This window comes from Perissodus microlepis, chromosome 19 (genome assembly GCF_051167445.1).
Source record: "Perissodus microlepis isolate ML-2025 ecotype Zambia chromosome 19, ASM5116744v1, whole genome shotgun sequence".
Taxonomy (NCBI): Eukaryota; Metazoa; Chordata; class Actinopteri; order Cichliformes; family Cichlidae; genus Perissodus; species Perissodus microlepis.
In genome coordinates this window covers 6418757-6439948 of record NC_140479.1, presented here as the reverse complement: position 1 = coordinate 6439948, position 21192 = coordinate 6418757, and the positions used below count along the sequence as shown (strand labels likewise).

At 41.2% G+C, this 21192-nt stretch overlaps 1 protein-coding gene across 1 annotated transcript in view; it reads left to right on the top strand.

Moving 5' to 3' along the window:
• The window catches only part of LOC146365249 (transcription factor IIIB 90 kDa subunit-like), a 126301-nt gene extending 124547 nt beyond the window's left edge, over window positions 1–1754 (top strand). Inside the window, exon 19 of the mRNA XM_084915508.1 lies at window positions 71–1754. Within this exon, the coding sequence (XP_084771634.1) occupies window positions 71–108 (38 nt within the window). The 3' untranslated portion in view covers window positions 109–1754. The remainder of the gene's footprint in view (window positions 1–70) is intronic.
• The last annotated feature ends 19438 nt before the right edge of the window (window positions 1755–21192 follow it).

Sequence of the window (21192 nt, the reverse complement as noted above, 5' to 3'; positions counted from 1 at the left end):
AGATTTCAACACCAAGTCATCATTCTTCATTCAGTGTATCTAAACCCTCTATTTCTCTCCCACCCTCCAGATTACGGCTGTGACGGAGATTACGACGATGGATTCTAGCGGCAGCCCCTCTCGGTTGCTATCCTCAACTAGTGTGGACAGTTTTGAATTCCCAAAAGAATCAAATGTTTACTACGGGACACTAAGTGGCTGCAGCTACAGATGGTGGAAGCTGTAATGGCGAGCAGAATAGAAAATTCCCATCAGGAATAAATGTGTGCGAATAAATAATAATTAAGCTCCTCATTCCATTTGGTGTCCCAGCTGGACTGACCTGGGAGGACATACTTACTGGATGCTACCAGAGATGGTTAGGCGGAAGTGAGTGGTGCATATGTATTTATCAGTGCAGGACACTGGCAGACTGTTGTGCTCACACTGCGCAATCAAGGGTTGTGCTTCCAGTAAGAACTGGCTTAGATATTTGGGCTAAAGCAGAGGACCTGCAGCAACTTGTAAATGAATCAAATGAATCTCAAACTATTGAAAAGTCAAAAGGTTCATCTGATTTGTAAGCTGGTAGACACTTGCCAGCACTTGCTTGTTTGTTTTGCCTGACAGTAAAACTGGACGTCCTTGACTTCAGTCAGCTCGGCTGATAGAACAGTGAACAGATTCGTGGATACATTAACTGCAGTAGAAGGACAGCTAGTCTACGCTTGAATGCATTGTAAAGACCAGTCAGAGCATTAAACCACTAACTTCCAGGGCCTACCAAAACCACTCTACCTGTCAGGATATGGGCATCAAACCTCTGAGTTAATCTTGAGGTGTTTGGTGGTAACTTTAAATGCTGCTGGAACAACAGTCGTGAATGTAGACCTGTTATAAAAAGTTGTAACTACTTTACCTAAACTGAGCCCAGTTTGAAAAGTGTGTTTCTCCTGACCTGCAAATACCAAAGCAGCGCTGATGTTGAATGGTTCACAAATGAGTCCCTCAGATGTTATAACACAGCAAAAATAAATGGATCACTGCATAACCCAGTCTGCTTAAAGCTACACTTTGAATTCTTAACACTTGACTGCGCGTCACTTCCTCTCAACTATAGCATCCTTGGAAAAACAAGCAGGTAGCGTGAGATCAATCATCAGTATTTGCCAAGCTAACATCGGTTTTCTGAATGCCTTATCGATTTAGCAGACAGACGCGTGCTGTCTGCTTAAACCCAGTATTACATACACGTTGCCTTCAATATGTTTGAGCTAGGTTATGGGTTATGTGCGGGTAAGGATGTCATTTTAATTTAAAATGGAGTTGGTTAAAGGAATACAATATTTGGATTTGTTTTGATTTTGCTGTCGATTTGGTTTGTACTTGTCCTAATTATTTATTGATTTATTTGGTTATCTATATTAACGCATGAGATGGTATCATCGGATTTTCCTTGTATTCCTTATAATGTCCTGTTGCAGACTACAGAGGTATTTCTGCAAGATTATATTTTCCAAATGAATAAGGGAGTTCAGCCAGAGTGACGTCTGTTTTTTTGTTGTTTTTTTTTTTTTTTAAATGAATTTTGTGTTGAAATGATGAGTGAAGCAGACTGTGGCCTTTTCACTGTATCCACATGACAGTATTTAATGATGCATCTTGGTTCACCCTGACTGATTGCTGCTGCTGCTGCTAAGTCTTCATGTTACATCTGCCTAATGTTGTGTACCTTCACTGCTGCAGTAAAAATGCACTAAATGGATACAAAAATGTTTTTTGTGTTTGTTTTTTTTTTGGTCTGGTTTTTGAGAAATGTCAAGTGACGATGTAAATGCTTTTTCCACATCACATCTGCTGTTTCTGTCCTGAGATGTTCTTTGAGTCCATTGTGTTCCCTCCGTAATACAGTCATTATTTTTGTCATTTTGCCTTTCTACACTACAATGGATTTGTCTTTCAGCCTTTTAATTCAAGGAATGAACAAAATATTTCACTAACCACTTAAAATTAGAGCTGGTTTTCACAGGCCCTCATTTTCACAGGCTCAAACGTATCTGGACTAATGTTTGATGAACACGTTCATGGAAAAATGTGTTTGTAATTTTGTCATTATTTCATGACAAACTTAGGAAATAAAACTCTATGGTATAATCCAAAAATTTGAGTTGAAATTAATAAATGTTTGTGAGAACATATGCATACAGTTTACATACAGTTGAAGTGAAGCAAATGTTTTGAATGTCCACAAAACACGGCTTACCTCAAGATGCAAAAATCTGATCTCCAGAAAGATAAGACTAGAAAATACATTTTAAAAGAATCTTGTGCAATGATGGAACAAGCTTCTTTGGACAGATGAAATCAAAATGAACTTGCACCAACATGTGATGAAGGAGTGGTTCATGATCCACAGTACACCACATCATCTGCCAAACACAGCAGAATAACTGTGAGCCACGTGCTTTCATTTCCAGTATTTATTGATGTTATGAATAAAGTGATCTCTAAACTTCAGAAACAGTGAGACCTTCATTGTTCAAATGAATGACCCAAAACATACAGCATGCATGCCTTTAACTCACTGCAGTCAAACCTGAAGGCAGACAGATCCACAACGAGCAACAACTAAAGGTGGCTGGAGTAAAAACCCAGGTCGTGTTCAGACCTGAAAACAGTATAAAGTTTCTATCTTAATGACATGTTTGTATAACATTGTGCAACAGCATGCAGTAGACATGCTGTTGAGGTGTTTTTCTGTCTGAAACATCTGAAACACCCACCAACCAGCAGCAACCTCAAAAACACAGCTGTACGTACAGGGGATTATTGCTTGAGGAACTTAATGGTGGTAAACAGCCTTGTTTTGCTACCTTTGGGTGACCTGGTGACTTTCAAAGATTCCAGACTACAACAAAAAATTAATTGTTAACAAACAGATGACCATATGCCTGGCATTATTGTCTGTTGGTGTTTGAAGAGCCTTGCTAACATGCAGTTGTGGTCACATGTTTAAATACACTCATCGTGAGAATTTGGGGATTCTTATGATTCCTTTTTTCCAGCATACATCTTTAATGACTTTAAATAACAAGAATTGTTTAGGCTTTCTGTAATCTACACAGGGCCACTTGCACTTTGGCAGGGCACCTTCTGTTACCATCAATGGGCTGAATATTTGACCACTCTTCTTACCAGAATTGGTAGATTTGTATTGGTTGTTTAGGCCACAACATTTCACAGTACGGTTGACGTCCGGGCTTTGGGAAGGCCATTTCTTAAGCATTCCAAAACCAGCTTTGATATGCGTTCAGGATCACTGGATCCTGTTGGAACACTTGTGTCCAAGTTTCATTCATCTAGTTGTTGATTTAAGGTGAAGTAAGCTCAATCTTTGGCTTGACTGACAATAAAACTTCTTTCAGAAGGCATTTGCCTCTTATGTAAGGGTGATGGTTTAGGTCTTCTTCCAGACATCTGAGTAACTTCTACTTATGTACAGTTGTTTAAACTGATGATTCTGGAATCTGCAGTTCTCCAGAAATGGCTAAAGAAACCTTACCAACTTGTGTAAATCTATAGTTTTCTTTCTTGGATCTTCACTGAGGTTTTCCGAGTTGGACTTTCCCATTGTTCCATGTATTGGTAAGTCCAATGATCACTGCCAAGCAAATCCTTGTGTTTTTTTTGGCCTGTCCCGTTTGGTTCTTTAGCCGTCAGAATTTATGTCCGAAGGCCAGCAAAGATACCCGACGGATTTACTTTAACAAGTGGATCATCACAGCCTTGCTGTATTGGTCCATTTGATCAACCTTTGTTGTTACTATTTATTTTATTTTTTATTTATTGTAACAGATGGAACAGACATAGAGAAAAAAGAGAAAACAAGCAAAAAAGAGAGAAAAATAATAAACACAGCACCATCGCATTAATCTAGTAAATAACAGTAAATGCTAAATATTGAATGTTGTTGTGGAGCATGCAGGACCAACAGCGCACAATGTGCTTTGAGGTAGCAAATCCTTTTAATGCCCACAACAAGAAGCTAGCAGCTGTAGTCAATTGTTATGTGTTACAGTAACACACTTCTTTATTCAGGCTGCAATACCATTGCACACTGGACTTGGTACAAGCTCTTTGCAGATCATATTCTACCTATAATTTTCCCTCACACTCCCTTCCTGTATCCATAACCTTTATGGATTTCTTTAAGTTCACCTTTGAAAGTGTCATGTAACTTTGTCTAGCTGATTTAAATGGTTAAATTACTTCCTCAACATGTCTTGAAGTTCTCCAGAGGCCTGGGTGTGTTGACCCAGGGTGATCTAAAGCCTGCAGGACACCGGCCCTTGAGGCCTGGAGTTCCCCACCCTTGGTCTGAATACAAGTGAAGACTGTCTTATCATCATTAATTAGAGACTTCAGATATGTTTGTTTGAAGGCTTAATGTTGATAGGCTAGCAACTAATTTCATGTCCATTTATTGTGATTCTTTCAGATTAGTCAACCTTTAACATGCTTCCTTAGCCCAGTTTAATCTGGAAGTGTTTCTGAGGCCTTCTGTAAGCTTTTTTTTGTTGCTGCTGTTTTTGCTGCTATGTAGGAAATAAATTCAGGACAAGTGAAAACAACTTTGTGGCTTCTTCTGGCATCTTTAGCTCTGAAATGAAGCAGGGAGAACATCCAGATAAATCAAATCAAACAGACCAAAAATTACAGCTGTCACAGAAAATGAGCTGAAAAAGACGACCCTGATAGTGCTGTCAGAGAAAATCACTCAGGGGAGAGAAATGAACATGAGCGCAACACCCACTGAGAAAGTGAAGTCAAAATTAAAGTGGCCCAATGCTGTTAAGCTGTCAAATGGCTATGGAAGGAAGAGAGAAGGTTCTATGACAAGCTTTGCACAATGTTAACAAAACGTCACTACAACACGGCTGCCTTTGTACTCCACTTGGTAGGAACTTTAGAGATAAACAGGACCTACAGCGTTATTTTAAACGTGCTCGTTTGCTTCTGTTGTCTTGGAACGAATTTGACTTGGACTCCTCTTGTTGACTTGCAGTGAATTGGGATTTTACTCAGAGTGACGTTAGTTCAAATGATCATGATTGACTTTGACTCTTGACAAACAACTTGAGGCTTGATTGCTTAAACATGAGCATCATGCAGACACAGCCTCACTGTGTTGAGCTATTGTTAAGGCTTATATGTCTATGTGTATATGTTATATGATTTTGTTGAGTGAATGTTATTCTTTTATTTACTCAGTGCTGTGGCCTTTGTGTATTTTTTATATACTTCTTTTGCACTGAGCATTTGCTTTAAATCCCTTGGTCGTTATGAACTTTTTCAGTCTTTGTTTCACTATTTCTATGTGGAATTGAACTCAGCTTGAACTTTTATAACAGATGCCTGCATTAGATCAGGCGCTATCCAGCATCAAGACAGCTTTTCATTAGATAAGGAAGTTCACTGGTACTGCTGGATCACTTGAAGTCTATGGATTCTTGCAGTTTTCTGAAGGCATTGTTGTTGCCTGAGACATTGAGTAACCTCTTGGTGCGTGTGAAGATATTCTATGGAAAGATGAGTCACTCATCAGAGTGGGAGGAAATCTGAAACAGAGGCGGCACTTTACAATCAGATGATGTATGCTGAAGCCTCTACACACCACGCTGTTTCCTTTTGAGGCAAACATTTCTTTGCCTTACAAAGCTGTGAGTGTTATGCGGCTTTATGGGATTCATGCTTTTGTTGTAGACCCATTTATGGTATTTTTTGCAGCTATTGTTTCTTTTAAGTCAATGTGCATGCAGAAATATGAGCTGACCTGAGGAAAACTAAAGAAAAACTGCCTGATGTAGTCACCAAACTCTGTGCATAAGATATTTAAAATCATGATCATGTTTTGGGGCAGAACAAACCAACAACTTGGTGCCGCAAAGTCAAAACTAACAATCAACATATTGACTTAATAAGATAAATGTCAATTACATGAACTGCATAAGACTGTAAGGAAATGACACTGATGAGTGGATAATGTGTTAGCCATGGGACTGACTGGTGACGGGTCACTTCTCTCCCTCTGGGAGCTGGGATAGGCTGCTATAGGGCGGGAGGCGGGGTACACCCTGAACAGGGCTTTATTTTGTGCTTCCTTGAAGAGGTTTTGGATAAATTTAGACTTGTTGGAAACTTAACTACCTTAAGGAGTTGTCTTCGCCACTGTCCTTTGCTGTCGACTCAGCTGCTCTCCGTGTGGAAAAGGGAGGAGTTTCATACACAGAGTGTAGGACATGGCCAAACTGAGAGCAGAGGAAAGGACCATAAAACAACCGGCCATGGCTACGTCATGTTCAGTCTCCAGAATGGCTGGCAGAGCTGATCCCGTGTCCGTCCCATCACCACCAACTGTCCGCCCGTCCCCGAGCCGGGTTCTGCTGGAGGTTTCTTCCTGTTAAAAGGAAGTTTTTTCTTCCCACTGTGGCCAAGTGCTGGCTCAAAGGGGTTCATCTGACAGTTGGCATTTTCTCTTGTGTCTTTACTTTACAACATAAACCGCCACGAGGTGACTACTGTTGTAATTTGGCTCTATATAAATAAAACTCAATGGAATTGAATCTTAATGCAATTTCTTCAGTAATTAAGTTTTTAAACAGATATTGTTAGTTTGAAAACGGGCATGTTCCTCAGTTTAAATAACAGATCATATCTGGAAAACCTTAAAACATTAGGAACCTTCATATTTCAGAGCTGGCAAGTTAATTTCCAAAACGAAATGAATAAGATGAGATCTCATGAAAGTTTAATAACCCACAAGGAGAAAATCAGGTTAAGAACCCCCCCCCCCCAGGACTTCCTGATATACCTCACAGTGTACCATCATTTGTTTTAATTTTGTGCGACTGGCCTCGGCTGTAACCTTCTTTAAAACGATGAAGCCGCATAAACGAGGATCACTGACTGAAGCTTGTCTTTTAATATTTCCTGACCTTTAATTATCCTCTGTTAAATGTCGCTCTGTAAAAGTTAGTGGTTAATGACCTTGTTTTAAAACTAACAAAGAAAAAAAACATCCAGAGATTCAATTTTCTACGCCTAGTTAATTTGGAGTGCATCTAAATGAGTCCTATTAACAGATTATTATACGGCGTGAAAATGTCACAAGTAAGCCCTGAGCCGTCTTGGGGAATTACCATCCTGTCGATACTCACCAACATCTGAAGCTAAGTTGAAACAGAAGGGCCCCGCAGGCCTTTTAGAGCAGAAACATTTGACAAAACTATTAAATTACACTCTATGTGACCCTCCACCAGTGTCCCTTTTCAGGTCGACTTTTCTCCTAAGACGCTCTGGAAAATAATTTCATGCTTTATGATGCTATGTAATTGTGCTGTCAGGTCAGCTTTCTAAGGCCCCCCTCTCGGTTTTCCACCCACTCCCTCTTGCCTGCTTGTTCTCTCCCCAAGGGCCGACTGTACCTACACAGCTTTTCAGTATTTGCCAGCTCCCCCCTCTGCACTTAAAAGTTTTACTGAAACTTAATCTTCCTCCGACACCAAACTTTTGCTCTAACCTTTACGCCGCAGCTGAGTGAGGGAGGTAGGAGGAATAAGAATAAAGCGTGCTGTTTTTGCAGTGTCTGCGACCTTTTTCACCTTTTCCGCAGCGAGCGAGCGAATGGGAAAAGGATTCCTTCTGCCAGTGAAAACTGTCCCTTGTGTGAGCTGATTAAACAGATTTATTTATTTATTGTAATTCTCGTGAGCAAAATTCTCTGTAAGCGTGACTTGAGGAAAAACTCGGGATTTAAAAAAAAGAGAAGCTCATCTATCCTTCCCTAAACTTCCTCTCTGCTCTTCCCGTTTCCGTCAGTACAAAGAGAGAAGCACAAGCAGTTTTTTCCTTAGGTGCTTTTTCCGGTGTCTCACTTTCCTTTCTCACTACTCTCTCATCTTAACCTTCACCTTAATCTCACACTCTCTTCGTCTAAACAACTTCCATCCCTTTTCCTTCTCCTTTTCCCAGCACCTCTCCTTCTTTCTGTCTGACCTACTTCTCGTCTTTCCTTCTTTTCTCTCCTGTTTCCTGTATTCCAATCTTATCTGATCTCTCTCCTCAAAGGGTCACTCTTGTTTTTTTTTCTAAACTTGGTGTATTTCCTAATAATGTGTCTTGCAGATTTCTTTACACTCTCCTCCTCTGTTGTAGAAATTCAAGAAAATGAGGTTGTTGATATCAGAGGAATGATCACAATCTTTCTCTGACTTTCCAAAAAAGTTTTGTTTTCCCAAATCATTTTGAAATATTTGTGGTGTTTACATTTGCCTAACAAGGGAAAAAATGTGTGGCGCTACCTGCTGTGGTGACCCCATGTTTATGTTTTTGCAAAGCTGAATGGAAGATGTGCCTTTGAAACTCCGCCAAGCAGTTTGTACGTCATTCTGTCTCTAAACATGATAGCCAAAAGGTTTGAATGAATTCTGATCACATTTTTTAGGAGTATAGATTGGGGTCATGTCAACAATCCATTATTCAGCCATTATTATGTCTATCAAGGACTTCAATTCAATGATTTATTGGTCAAAAAAAAACCCTTATAACTTAGAAACTATGATTCTTACAAGTGTGCGCTGTATTGTCAACATATAGAAAGTACCATATTAAAGATCATGTCACATTTGACCTTTGACCTCTTCTTCAAAGTAAATAGATCTGAAGGTCAAAATATCAAAGTTTAACATATTTATTACATTTAAACATTTAAATGAATTTTCCTACACAGTGACATAAATGCTAATACTCAAACTCAAAGTCATGGCAAGTATATTAAAATGGGTTTCAACAGGGCAAATAACAAAAACCTGCACTTTGCACTTTTTTTTAACTACAAACTTCTTAAAGTACATTTAAAAAGACCAAAAACAGCAAAATGAATATATACAAAACACAACATGATTCCCTTAAAATAAAAAACCTGCCTTAGTGGAAGTTTGCACACTTGGAGCGCTCCTTGTTTTACTTGTTCCCTTCAAACTGCTATGTTAAATATTAAACACATTTAAAGGGAAATGCTCTGAGCTAAAATGAACTTGACTTGACCTTGAAGGCCGCGCACACACCCGCAAATGCTCATAACATGTGAGCAAACCCAAACATGCTGGCAAGCCAGGAATATGCTGTCTGGAGGCAGTCATATCAGCTCTCCATTTTCTTTCTTACGCCCCCTGACACTGTGTCCGCAGGACTGCACATCTTGCATTCATAACAATGGAATATTAGGGGGGGGGGGGGGGGGGGGCTGAACGAGGTAGAAACAGCTCATTAGCTTGTTCTGCAACGGGACAGTAAGTTCACACAATTTATTCATAAGACAAATATCTTCCATCTACTACTGTCTCATAAAAGCCTTCTAACCATTCGTCTTTTGTGGAGCAGTTTATGCCCCTGACAGAGGTGGTTAAATAAAAGTTGATGGTGCAATAGAGCGAGTGCAATGGGATAGCTCTTTTAGTCTGGGACTCTGTGTTCCCACAGTGGTCGGCCTTCACAAGTGAATCCACAGATGGCAGCGATTCCAGTCGGTTCTTTGAGCCACAGACCTGTGACACGCAGGGCTGACCAGCTCTCTAATATTACTCCCTCCTCTATTCCCTGTCCTACCATCCCTCTATAATTTGCTTTCCTATTTAGTATTCAGTGCTTTCCTTCTTTCCATTATTTCAACCGACATCGGTCCTGCTTTTTAAAGAAATATTCCTCCTTTATTTACCAAACCCCTAATGTTTTCTCTCTTAACCATCCCTCCATTTGTAATTTCTCTAATGCCCCCGCTCTACTTTATTCTCTATCCACTTTCTTCACCTCTCCTTCCCCCCTCCACCTTATTTTCTCTCCAGTCTTTTTAAAAGCCCATCATCATTTCTTTCTCATTTTTCTCCATCGCATTTCATCCCTCCGTCGGTAACTCTTCTTTTTAATGCCCCATCACTCACTCGCTTTTACCCCTCTCCTTCATTGCTTTCTTCATCTCATACTATGCCCCCTCCTTTTTATTTGCTCCTGTCTTCTCCCTCTGACAGCTGCAGTTTAGCCACTGAGCTAACTTCTCCCTGGAGGCTGTGTGTGTGTGTATGTTTGTGTCTGACTGTGTGTTGGTGTTTGACTCAAAGGCACCTTTACTAGGTGAGCCAGCCTCCCAGACAAATAATATTCTGCTGCACTTGTGGGGACCCATGATTTACATAATTGCATTCCCTCATCACAACAAACCTAACCCCATCTGCAACTTTTATATCGACGTATCCTCGCCTCACCTCGTTAAATCAAGTGGTAATTTTGACTTAGTTTTACTCTTTGGACTAAAATTGTTAGTTTTAGTCAAAATAGTTAAACTAGAATAATTTAAGCATCTAAGATTCTGTTGACTGCAGTATAAAGTGTAAAACTTTGTTGTGTTCGTATTGATATTTAGGTCGATAGTATCGATACCAACCCAGGCAGTTGTACTGGATTCATACTAGCGTGATAGCATCAATATTTTGTTTCTTTTTTCAAAGTAAAAATCACAGGGATTCAGTAGTTGTTAAAATGTGTTCAGAATTTACAAATTGATGATGATTCATCTCATAAATCGTGAAACACTTCTCTCACTTTATAAGCTGCCTTTGTAGGTTAAAAGCATTGGCATCGGTGTTGGTATTGGCAATACTGGCCCTGCATGTACTTGGCAATCTACAGTATCACACAGCATTACCGGTGAAAGTTGCTCCACACGGTTTACAAAGCGTCTTATTTTCTTTGACATCAAATGTGAGAAGTTTCCATACAAAGACTCAAGGTGTCACTTCTGATTGGATGAGTTCCAAACTCGTCCCGCCTCTTTACACAGCTTAATCGGTTCTGAGCTGATCTCTAAACTATTGGTCAACAAAGTTTTCACTGGTTGAAAGTAAAGTATATTGATGACTGTTCTCAGTTTTACCAAAATGATTATCTTTAATTTCTAGAACTGTTTAAAAAATATTCTGGGTTTTAAACTATCACGCTTCAGAAAATGTGCTCACCCCCTCATCTCTGATGGTACGTTGCCCTCAGTTTTCCAAACCTTTCTAAAACTATATACTCACTTTGCAAGCAGATGTTTAGTCCCCTGAAGATAACTTTAAATTGCAATAATGTTCTCGCTTTGTTTCTAAAAGTGTTCATACTGTCAAGGACAAAAAACTGAAGCTGGTCCTCACAAAGACAGAAGCACAGGAACGGACAAACTCTCTTTCCTTTTTCCAGGCCTGGACCAGTCTGCCTCGTTTCTCACCAGAGCCATTTTCCTAATAATCCCACCCTTCCTTCCCTCAAAAAATCCCCCCACCCCCCTTCACCGCACTGCGTTTTCCTGCATCAGCATATCAAACTCACCCCCCACACCCGCTCTGCATCCCTCCTATAACACCACAACCTTCCTCCGGATTGCCTTCCTCACCCCAATTATTTCCCGGGACCTTAGCTTAGAGCTTTCACTTCCCTGCTCTCTCATGTAGCCGGGCTCTTCGCTAACCTTCCTCATTCTGCAGCGGGTGACGTCTATTGTGTAGTAAATACATAGACATATTCACGTTACCCTCTGTGGCTGTTTTCTCTGCCATCATCTGGATGAATGCTCCTGACAGGTAGCTTAAGGGGGGCAGGGAGATGTTCCTAGTGCAGTGGTCCAGAGGGAGCTGAAGGACAAATCCTTCTCTGGTTTAACTTGATTCAAAGTAGAGCCGTTCTTATCATTTCCCATCTCTCTTTTCTTTTAATGTTTTTGACTGTGTGACAACATAAATGCAGCATTTGCATTGCCCTAGATACAAAGGCATTCACACGAAAACAAGCAGGAGCTCCAGCACAGACTGCTGAGGCATCGATGGCTACAGATATAAGATTATTATGGCGGGGATGGATGGTGGAGATGCACAGTGGTCTGTAGGTTTACAGTATGCGGGCAGGCTAAAGCCGCTTAAATAATGTGCCTTATATGAAATGGCCAGGGTATTAACTGAGCCATCAGGTATGTAAGCTGATACCGACATCAACTCATCTGCTGAGACTAAGTTGGTGAGTGGCTTAGAAACCTAAAGTCAAAGCAGTTTTTCCTGTGTACTGTAAACTGTCAGTTTAGACAGAAAATAAAAGCTGTTTCAGGACGACAAGAAGGCCAATTAGAGGTAGTTCTTATCAAACAGAGTGCTTTGCTCTAAATCAGAGTTGGCTCCTTATTTTTGTGACTGAAACTTTGAAAATGACAGTCTCCTCCAGTCTTCTGACTTTAAAAAAATCTATACAGTAAAGACTGGAGATGCACTACAGCCCAGATGTGCCTGTCGCTGGTGGAAGAGGATGAGTCTGCAAAGTTAAAGTCAGACGCTATTGAGAAACTCTAGCAAATGTCCTAAACTTGCTTTAATAATAAGCCACTTAGGCAGTCGGTCTGAGTGTGAACAGACTTCACCCACAGCGGGATTTACAAAAAAAAAAAAAAAAAGGATGCACAATGTGGAAGTGGCCATGGCTACCGTTTGACAAATATAGCCGGGGAAAATGGCGCCATGTGATACTGAAATAACCCTCCTCGGCTCACTGCTGAGTGCTACAGAGAGAGAGTGCTGAACCAATTCAGTCTGAACAGCATAGAAAATGAAGAAATTAGTCTTGGCTGTGGAGACGTCCAGCCTCTTGGCTCCACAGCTGAGCTGAATTCGCCGCAACAGAGCGCCGAGCTCCTGTCGTCCCCCGGTTCCCAAACATAAATCCTTGACGTTTTTTGGATCAACGTTCGACTCGGTAAACACGTGGAGGAGGAGCAGGAGGCTCCAAATTGTTTCCCTACGGCCACAGATGAGTCTGGTGCTCTGCTGGGAGCTCAGTTTTGATGTACGGTCCCATCTCTGTAATTGAATTCATTAAGGAATAACCAAACCCCCATCTGTTCAGACAACTCCCACGACAGCCATCACACACACAAACTGAGACACCTAATATACAAACACACATAGAGCTGAGCTATTGCACTAAATATACATGCACATCTCGTTCACGTACAATTGGGCTGGCACGTGCATCTGCGCGGCTTAAAATCGGAGAGCACTGATAGAAGAAGATAAGCTTATTAGAAAGCGTGTGAGAGAGCAGAGACAAAAACAGTGTGTGGCAAAGTCAGCGAAACTTGGAATCTAATTTGTGTAACATTGATTTGGTGGGTCTAGACATCAAGTTAAACTTTTACATCTGATCCTGTTTTTCTGTGCATCCATGGGGCACAGATCAATCAATCGGTGTATCAGTTAGAGATACTCCTGATGTCAACTCTTATTGTGTGTAGAGAAGAGATGTCCACAGAGTCAATTTCTTCCATTTCAACTTCTCCACCACCATGGGAAGACCAAAGAGACCAAGCTCCATGCAAGAGCGTACCTCACGAGGTGAGGATGATCGCGAGAAAGGTGGTGGATCATCCCAAAACTACATGGGAGGAGCTTATTAATGATCTTCAGGCAGTTGGGACCACAGTCTCCACATTGATAGCGCACCTGCAGGCCCATATTAAGTTTGCCGGTGAACATCTACATGATTCAGAGAAGGCTTGGAAGAAAGTGTTGCTGTCAGATGAAGCCAAAATCCTGCTCGTTGCAATCAATTTGACCTGCTGTGTTTGGAGAAAGAGAAACCCCAACACTAGAGCCAAGCTTTTGGGCTGTTATTCGGCTAAGGGTACAGGACAACGTCAACGCTTTGAGGGGCCAATGGACGGGGCCAGCGACGCTAAAATCTCAGACAAGAAGCTCCATCCCTCAGTCAGAACAGTCAGGATGGGGTAATACAGGAGTGGCTAAATAAGAAGCAGTGGCATCAGCCCTATAGATAATCTGTGGAGGGAGCCAAGAAACCTGAAGGATTCAGAGAGTTTCTGTAAAGAGGAGAGGACTAAATCCCTGCTGAGATGTTTGCAAACCTGAAGACCAAGAAACATTTACTGCTGTGATCGCCAACAAGGACTTAGTCATGTTTTGCTTGGGCAGCAAATACTAGCTCACTACTTACTCAGTACTCACTCAGTGACATTCAATAATTGATAACTTCTGTGGAATGTGTTAATAATCTCTGGCTCTCTACCTCAGCTTGTCTTTTTCCCGCCTCCCTCCCCGCACCCCCAACCAATCTTGGCAGATGGCTTTCCCTCCTTGAGCCTGGTTCTGTTGGAGGTTTCTTCCTGCTAAAAGGGAGTTTTTCCTTCCCAATGTCACCAAGTGCTTCCTTATAGAGGGTTGTCTGATTGTTGGGGTTTTCTCTTTATTATTGTAGGGTCTTTACTTTATAATAATACAGAGAATACAGCACCTTGAAGTCACTTTTGTTGTGATTTGATGCTATATAAGTGAAACTGAATTCAGTTGTTTTGGTTGATATTCTGTCCTCCATTAAAATGAAACTACCATAAAAATGAGAGACTGTTCATTTCTCTGTAAGTGCACAAACTTATAATTTCAGCAAAGATCAAATAATTATTTCTCCCATTGTAGTTCTGAATCGAGTGGGATAGAGAACTTAGAGAGAAATGTATAAATGTGTCTTTGCAGTGCACAGAAACAGAAATTATCTGGACACGGTTAACTGTGTGTGTGATGAGTGTAAAAGCACTTGGGATGATTCAGTAATAGAAGGATGTCGCATATAAAGAGCAGCAGGACATCAAAACATATGACAGGCAGCAGATTTACAGTGAAACCCTGCTGGGAAACACAGAGCAGTATGATGTAAGCTTCCTGTTGTGTTCATTTATAGCTGCTGTGAATGTGTGTGTGTGTGTGTGGTTAGACTCTGTAGCAGTGTGCCTGCATCTGCGTGTGTACCCTCTTTTGTGGTGTCTCTTAAGAGGTTTAGGTGCTCGTGTGCAAGTGTGTGTGCGTGCACCCTCTGTTGTTTTGTTTCATTGCAGCCCTGTAATTACCTTCAGTCAGATCTGCTTCTGTAACACAGGTGGGAGACACAGAATTTAATTACAGGGTAGGAGCCATGCTACAGCCCACCTGCGTGCGTGTCTCTTTGCACCTGTGTGTGCCTTTGCTCTTTTTGCATATACATATTGGTGTGTAGATGAGTTGTGTGCAACTGTACACGCTTTTCTTGCACAAATTGCATGCAAAAGTTATACATCTTCTTTCTGCTGTGGTTTCTGTGTAACCCATGTGTGTGTGTGTGTGTGTGAGGCAATGATGGGGGACAGTGAGCGAGTCTGAATAAAACTGAAAGAGACAGAAAAAGACAAAGGGAGAGAGAGCGAGCAGGTTGACCACCTGGCGCCTGATCAGCGGCAACATGATGGAGATTAAAAAGACCACGAGAGGGATTTTTGTTCTTCTCCCCTTCTCTTCAGATCGGGCTGTGTGATCGGCCCACATCTTTGTTCTTCTGCTCCAACACACGTCTTCAGCTGTGAGCGTCAGTCATCAGTGAGCTCAAAGGGCTAAAGGTGTGCTTCATCATCCTTGTTGCTAAGCAACTCAAAGTTTGACAACATCTTGGAAGGTGTCTAATTAGCTGTGGATGGCTGCTCTCCGCAAATACAGTGGAACAAGTCTGCATTTTGTGGTTGTGTCTGTTGTGGGGCAGCAACATATCAACGTCAAGCGAGCACACCAACTTCAGGTGTTCAAAAGCTGACTGGTAATGTGCTGCCAAGTTGTGATGACACAATGTAATCTAGCAGGCGTTCGGTTCAGCTGTTTGGGCACAGGTGTTGCATTGTTGACTGTGTTGCTATGAGACAAGCCCTCGGGTACTGCAAGGAATAAAGCAAACTGCCTCGGCTTGTACATGCACACGTCTGTTAAAAAATATATTATAATTAATGCACTGGCGGACAAAAAAAAGTCACTGTAGTCTCAAGGTGCAGTAATACTGGAGCCACAAAAGTCCTCTGCCTTTGAAGGCTCACACACAAAGGTCACAAGTACAAGAGTGGAGTCATGTTAACAATTCATTAAAATTTGGCTTACACCCACCAAAGTGTTCAAGGTCAACTAATGATTTATTGGTGGAAAATTGACAAAAATCCTTATAAATTAAAAACTATAATTCTTAGCAGTGTGCTGTGTATTGTCAGTAATTACGGAGCCCCGCAGGGGACATGGGAGAAAAAAAAATAAGACGGACTTTTGCGAGATCTCGCAAAACTAACTCGGGATCTCGCAAAACTTTTGCGAGCTCTCGCAAAACAAACTCGGGATCTCGCAAAACTTTTGAGAGCTCTCGCAAAACAAACTCGGGAAAAGTTTTAGCCGCATTCTTCGGACGCCGGCTCGAAGCCGACCGGGAGGTCGAGGCACGATGTGCCGGGAAAGCGGTGTTCCTCCCGGCTGTAGTAGGTCTCGACCTCCCGTTAGCTTCGAGCTAACGGGAAGAATGCGGCTAAAACTTTTGCGAGATCTCGCAAAAGTTTTGCGAGATCCCGAGTTTGTTTTGCGAGATCCCGAGTTTGTTTTGCGAGATCCCGAGTTTGTTTTGCGAGATCTCGCAAAACTTTTGCGAGATCCCGAGTTTGTTTTGCGAGATCTCGCAAAACTTTTGCGAGATCCCAAGTTAGTTTTGCGAGCTCTCGCTAAAGTCCGTCTTAATTTTTTTTTCTCCATGTCCCCTCCGGGGCTCCGTAAGTAATAGAAAGTACCATATAAAGATTTAAAATATCATGTCACATGTCACCCCTGACCTCTCCTTGAAGGTCAATAGATTGTCATTAGCCGTTTCCGGGTCCAAACTCTGCCTCAGGTCCCAAAGTCAAACAAACACTGCGGCATCACTGAGAGTTAAAAACTGTCTAAATTCTTTCACCTTTAATAAAATGATCAGTGTGGCTGCTCTACCAGGTAAAACAATTAAGTTTAACATCCAGGCATCCATGGAAACACAATTTATAAAATTTAACAGAGTTAGAAGTTAGCAGGGAGTTAGCTCGCTAGTTTCCATCTAAACCTAATATTCCATGTTCTGAATGAGGGATTTATGATCATATTAAAACGTACAGCTCTGCTATCACTTCTGGCATAAATGAAGACAGAAAACTAAACAGCAGTGACGTTTGTAGGGTTACTGAAGTTGGGCTAGCTGGTATATAATGATGTGCTACGTGGCGGCTAGCTACACAGCTATGAGTAGCATAATATAAACACATTAGCACAGTGAAGCTGGAGGATGAACGCTAACCTTTTTCCACTTGATAAAAGTTAACGTGAGGGTTCCTGATGGTTAGGGGCAAATGCAATCGCAATTTATATAAGAATATAAGAATAGTAGGCTTCATATGTCATCACTTAAAGACCAGATAATGCTGTACAGAGCTAATTAAAGCTATGTTTCTTAATGCCATGGTTTGTATAGAGAACATATTGGGAATGATTTACGGGGATTTTTAATAAGACATTATTCTCTTATGACTTTGTTAGTGACAGCTAAAATACAGCTATGGCACATGATTTCTTTTCAACTTATAGCTTGCATTGAATTTTTTTCATTTGCATATGTAGATTTTTCAGTTGAATTACATGTATTATGCATTGTATCAAACAGACTATAAAACTAATTGAAGTCACCCAGCTTAAACTACAAAAATCTGTGCCCTGTCTGTGTCACAGCGTGCTTTGTTAAATTAGCTTTGTTTCAATTTGTTTGCCGTTTATTTTCAGAGGACATTGTGCATGCACTACTGGGCCAGGACCAGTAAATATGTGCTGCCCTGTACGGCAATAACCATTAGCAAGTACACAAATTACTGCAAAAAGACACAATTTCTATTAGAAAAGGTTACTAAACCACTAAACTGCTTCTATAAAATGTTTTCTATTTGTCAGAGATTCAACATGTCATTTACATTTATCATCCGTAACTAATGATGCTCTATAAATCGTTCTATTTTTGGAAGAAATTCCTAACATTTTTATGAGGGTACTTTGTTTTACTTTTCAAAGCCCTCTGTGTCTGCCAAACTCATCACGAGCCTGCTGCACTATTGCCAACCTCATGGCCTGTTAATGCTGCCAGTTCACCAAGGGCCATTATTTTTCTACTGGTCAGTGGTGTCTCCAGTTCAGAGAGGACTTAGCAGTATTTGCACGGCTACAAACAGCACAACACACAGGTGCTGAATGCTAAAATGAGATTTCTATACTTTACAGACCAAGGACGAAGCCATTTTTTTTCCTTGCCTGAAGTTTATCAGCTGTGTGAGGATTTGAACCAGTAAAGCTCACTGCAGTAGAAAAAGACAACTTGCTATATGTATGTATATGTGTGTATATATATATATATATATATATATATATATATATATATATATATATGATTATATGGAAATGTATCAATATATAAACAAATAACCGGTTTCACTGTAGTTGTTGAAAACAAATTGGCAGGTTAATGAGTTTACAAGCATTTGTGGGCAGTGCAGAAAAGGGCTGGTGATGCAGCCACTCCACAAATACACAGCGCAATGTAGAAGAGCCATCTCTATAGGCAAAGACTCAGCTGTACACCTGCATTTAAAGGAGAAGGAAACTCTTTCGAGGATGCCAGTGTTTACATTTTGGACTGAGAAGCTCGATGGTTAAAGGAGGTCATCAACATCCACTGTGAATGACCATCATTGGACAGAAGTTGTAGCTAATGACACCAGCTATCAGCTTTCTACAATGCAGTTCTGAGATCCCTTCTTAGGTGGTTCAACCCAGATTATCTTGGGTGACCTCACGCACATGGTTTTACACCTTAGCTCATGTCAAATATCTTCATCCTCCAGGATGCCAATTCTGGTACTCTATGCTAAATCCCAACCCACGATGGTTGGAAGTGAGCAGACGAGGACTGATTGTCTGGTCAGAGACATTTACACCAGTTGCTTGTGCTGCCTTCATCCTATTCCTCTTTCCTCAAGGGAAATGATATATGGACTGGTTTTTATATAGAGTGTTTCTACTCTACCTGAGCGCTCAAAGTGTTTTGTACAACCTGCTTCATTCACATAAGTGCTTTCGATCGCCCAAGAATATTTGACATACAGACTGGAGCAGCCGGGGATTGAACCACCAACCTGATTAGAAAATGACCTGCTCTACCTCCTGAGCTACAGCGGCTACAGGTCCAGCTGATGGGTTAAGGGCCTTCAATAACTGTGTCCAGCTTTCCTAGAGTAACTGCCTGTCTCCTGGAATCTCCTCCGTGCTCATGAGACTGTGCTGGGAGACACAACAAATCTTCTGCCAATGGCACAAATTGATGTGCCATTGTGGAGCATTTGAACTACCCGTGCAACCTCTGTAGAGTCCAGATATCTCCTTATGCTACCAGTAGTAACACTGACCCAAACCAAATGCAAAACTAGTGAAAACAGCAGGAAAGAGGAGAGGGTAATGTAATTAAAACCAAAGCAACTGAAACCAATTAACAACCCCGCTCTGCTACTTAACTGACCAGATCGTATCCAATGAGTTCAGCTGAGCTAAGTCTTTGCTCTGATTGGAAGTGTTCCTATATAAAAGTCCAGTGTACATGCTGGACTTATATCCAATCCATTCTCTGCAGTTTATTTAATTGTAGGTCATAGCAGATGGATGTTCATTAAAGAACCGCTGGCTCTGATGGCCTGTCTCTCTCACTCCATCCATCCTCTCCACTCCCCTGCTTCTCCACCCTCCTGCTGCCCCATTCTCTCCTCGATCACTTGTGGTTGATGCTCACAGTAGTGCCCTTGAGAACAAAGGTTAGAAAACCTCAGCAGTGTAAAGCTGCATGTGTCTGCAGTTACTCTGATTATCCATATGCACTGTGTTATTTTCTTTGATCAACGTCTTTTTGCTATACCAGCTCATGTATTTTCATGAGTTTACAAGCAGTCATATAAATATGTATTTTGTTTGTTTTAGTTTTTTTTTTCATCACTAATAAAATAAAATTTCCATAAATTCTATTCTGTGTGTTTATTAGAGGTGGGCAGACTGATCTAAATATTAATAGTATCGATATCAGAACTAATATTGGTATTGGATCGATACTTTGTTACTGTCCTCTAAGTTCAGTATGTAGCACACTGAATTAAATTGAGTTAAATAAAATATATGTCTGGTTAGGTTCTCTTTATACTGCTACAATCTCAGCAACTTGTCTTTATATTTCTAAAGCATGCAGATACAACACAGTCACTTAATACTGGCAACATAACTTTTTCTGCTAGGATATAATGAATGTAATATTCACAACAGAGACCCTTTGTTATAATCTTTGATGCAGTGGGTCGTCATGTTTATGCTCTTTAGTCAATTTACAATTCAAGTGGACGAGTCAGTGATCACGGTCTCACAGAAAGCTGCACCAACATGTTTCAAAAGGCACAACCTTTACTCTGAAGGCAAACAGTCTCTGCTCAACAGTTGAAAGTATATCCGACTATAAAGTATAAAGGACAAATGGAAAATAGGACCAGCAGATGAAATGTCAGACTGGTCCATTGTCAAGCGTACTCAGCTGTCGTGATCATAAAAACAGAAAAAGCTAGGACAGAAAATGATCATTTGAGTTTGTACTTTTGAACACAGACACGCACATGAACAAAGCACAAAAATAAACCTGTTTGTGTACAAAACCAAACCCAAATCATCAACCATGCGTATTTGTTCTCTCTGCTGACACAGTCTGACACACAAACAGACACACTTATGGACAAAAGCATGTGTCAGCTGTCTGGCCTGTTAGCCTGACATGATAAAGTAGAAAGAAGTGAGAGTCTCCTTCTGTTTCAGCTTCCTGTTTCTGTCTGTCGTTACTCCCCTGCTCCCTTTATCCTCTGCAGCTGTACATCCAGCTCCATTAGCTGCCTGTATGAGTCCCTCTCAGCAGATAAATCATTCATCCCCTGGCGGCCGGTTGCTCTGCAGCTCGGTGCACTGCTGCACACTCCCCTGTTTGCGTGGGAATGATGTGTTGTGTTTGAGCTGCGTCCACATGACCTTGTTTTGACACTGCGGAGAATAGCTGGCTGTTTGGACTCTGCAGCAAGCCTCATCACTCCACCCTCCAGTTTCTGCATGGATTGTTTTCCAGACAATGACCACAGAGGTTCACACACGCTGCCGAGCAGGATGCTGCGCCGCTGTGTCATCAGTTAACGATCTCGCTTTCCCTACC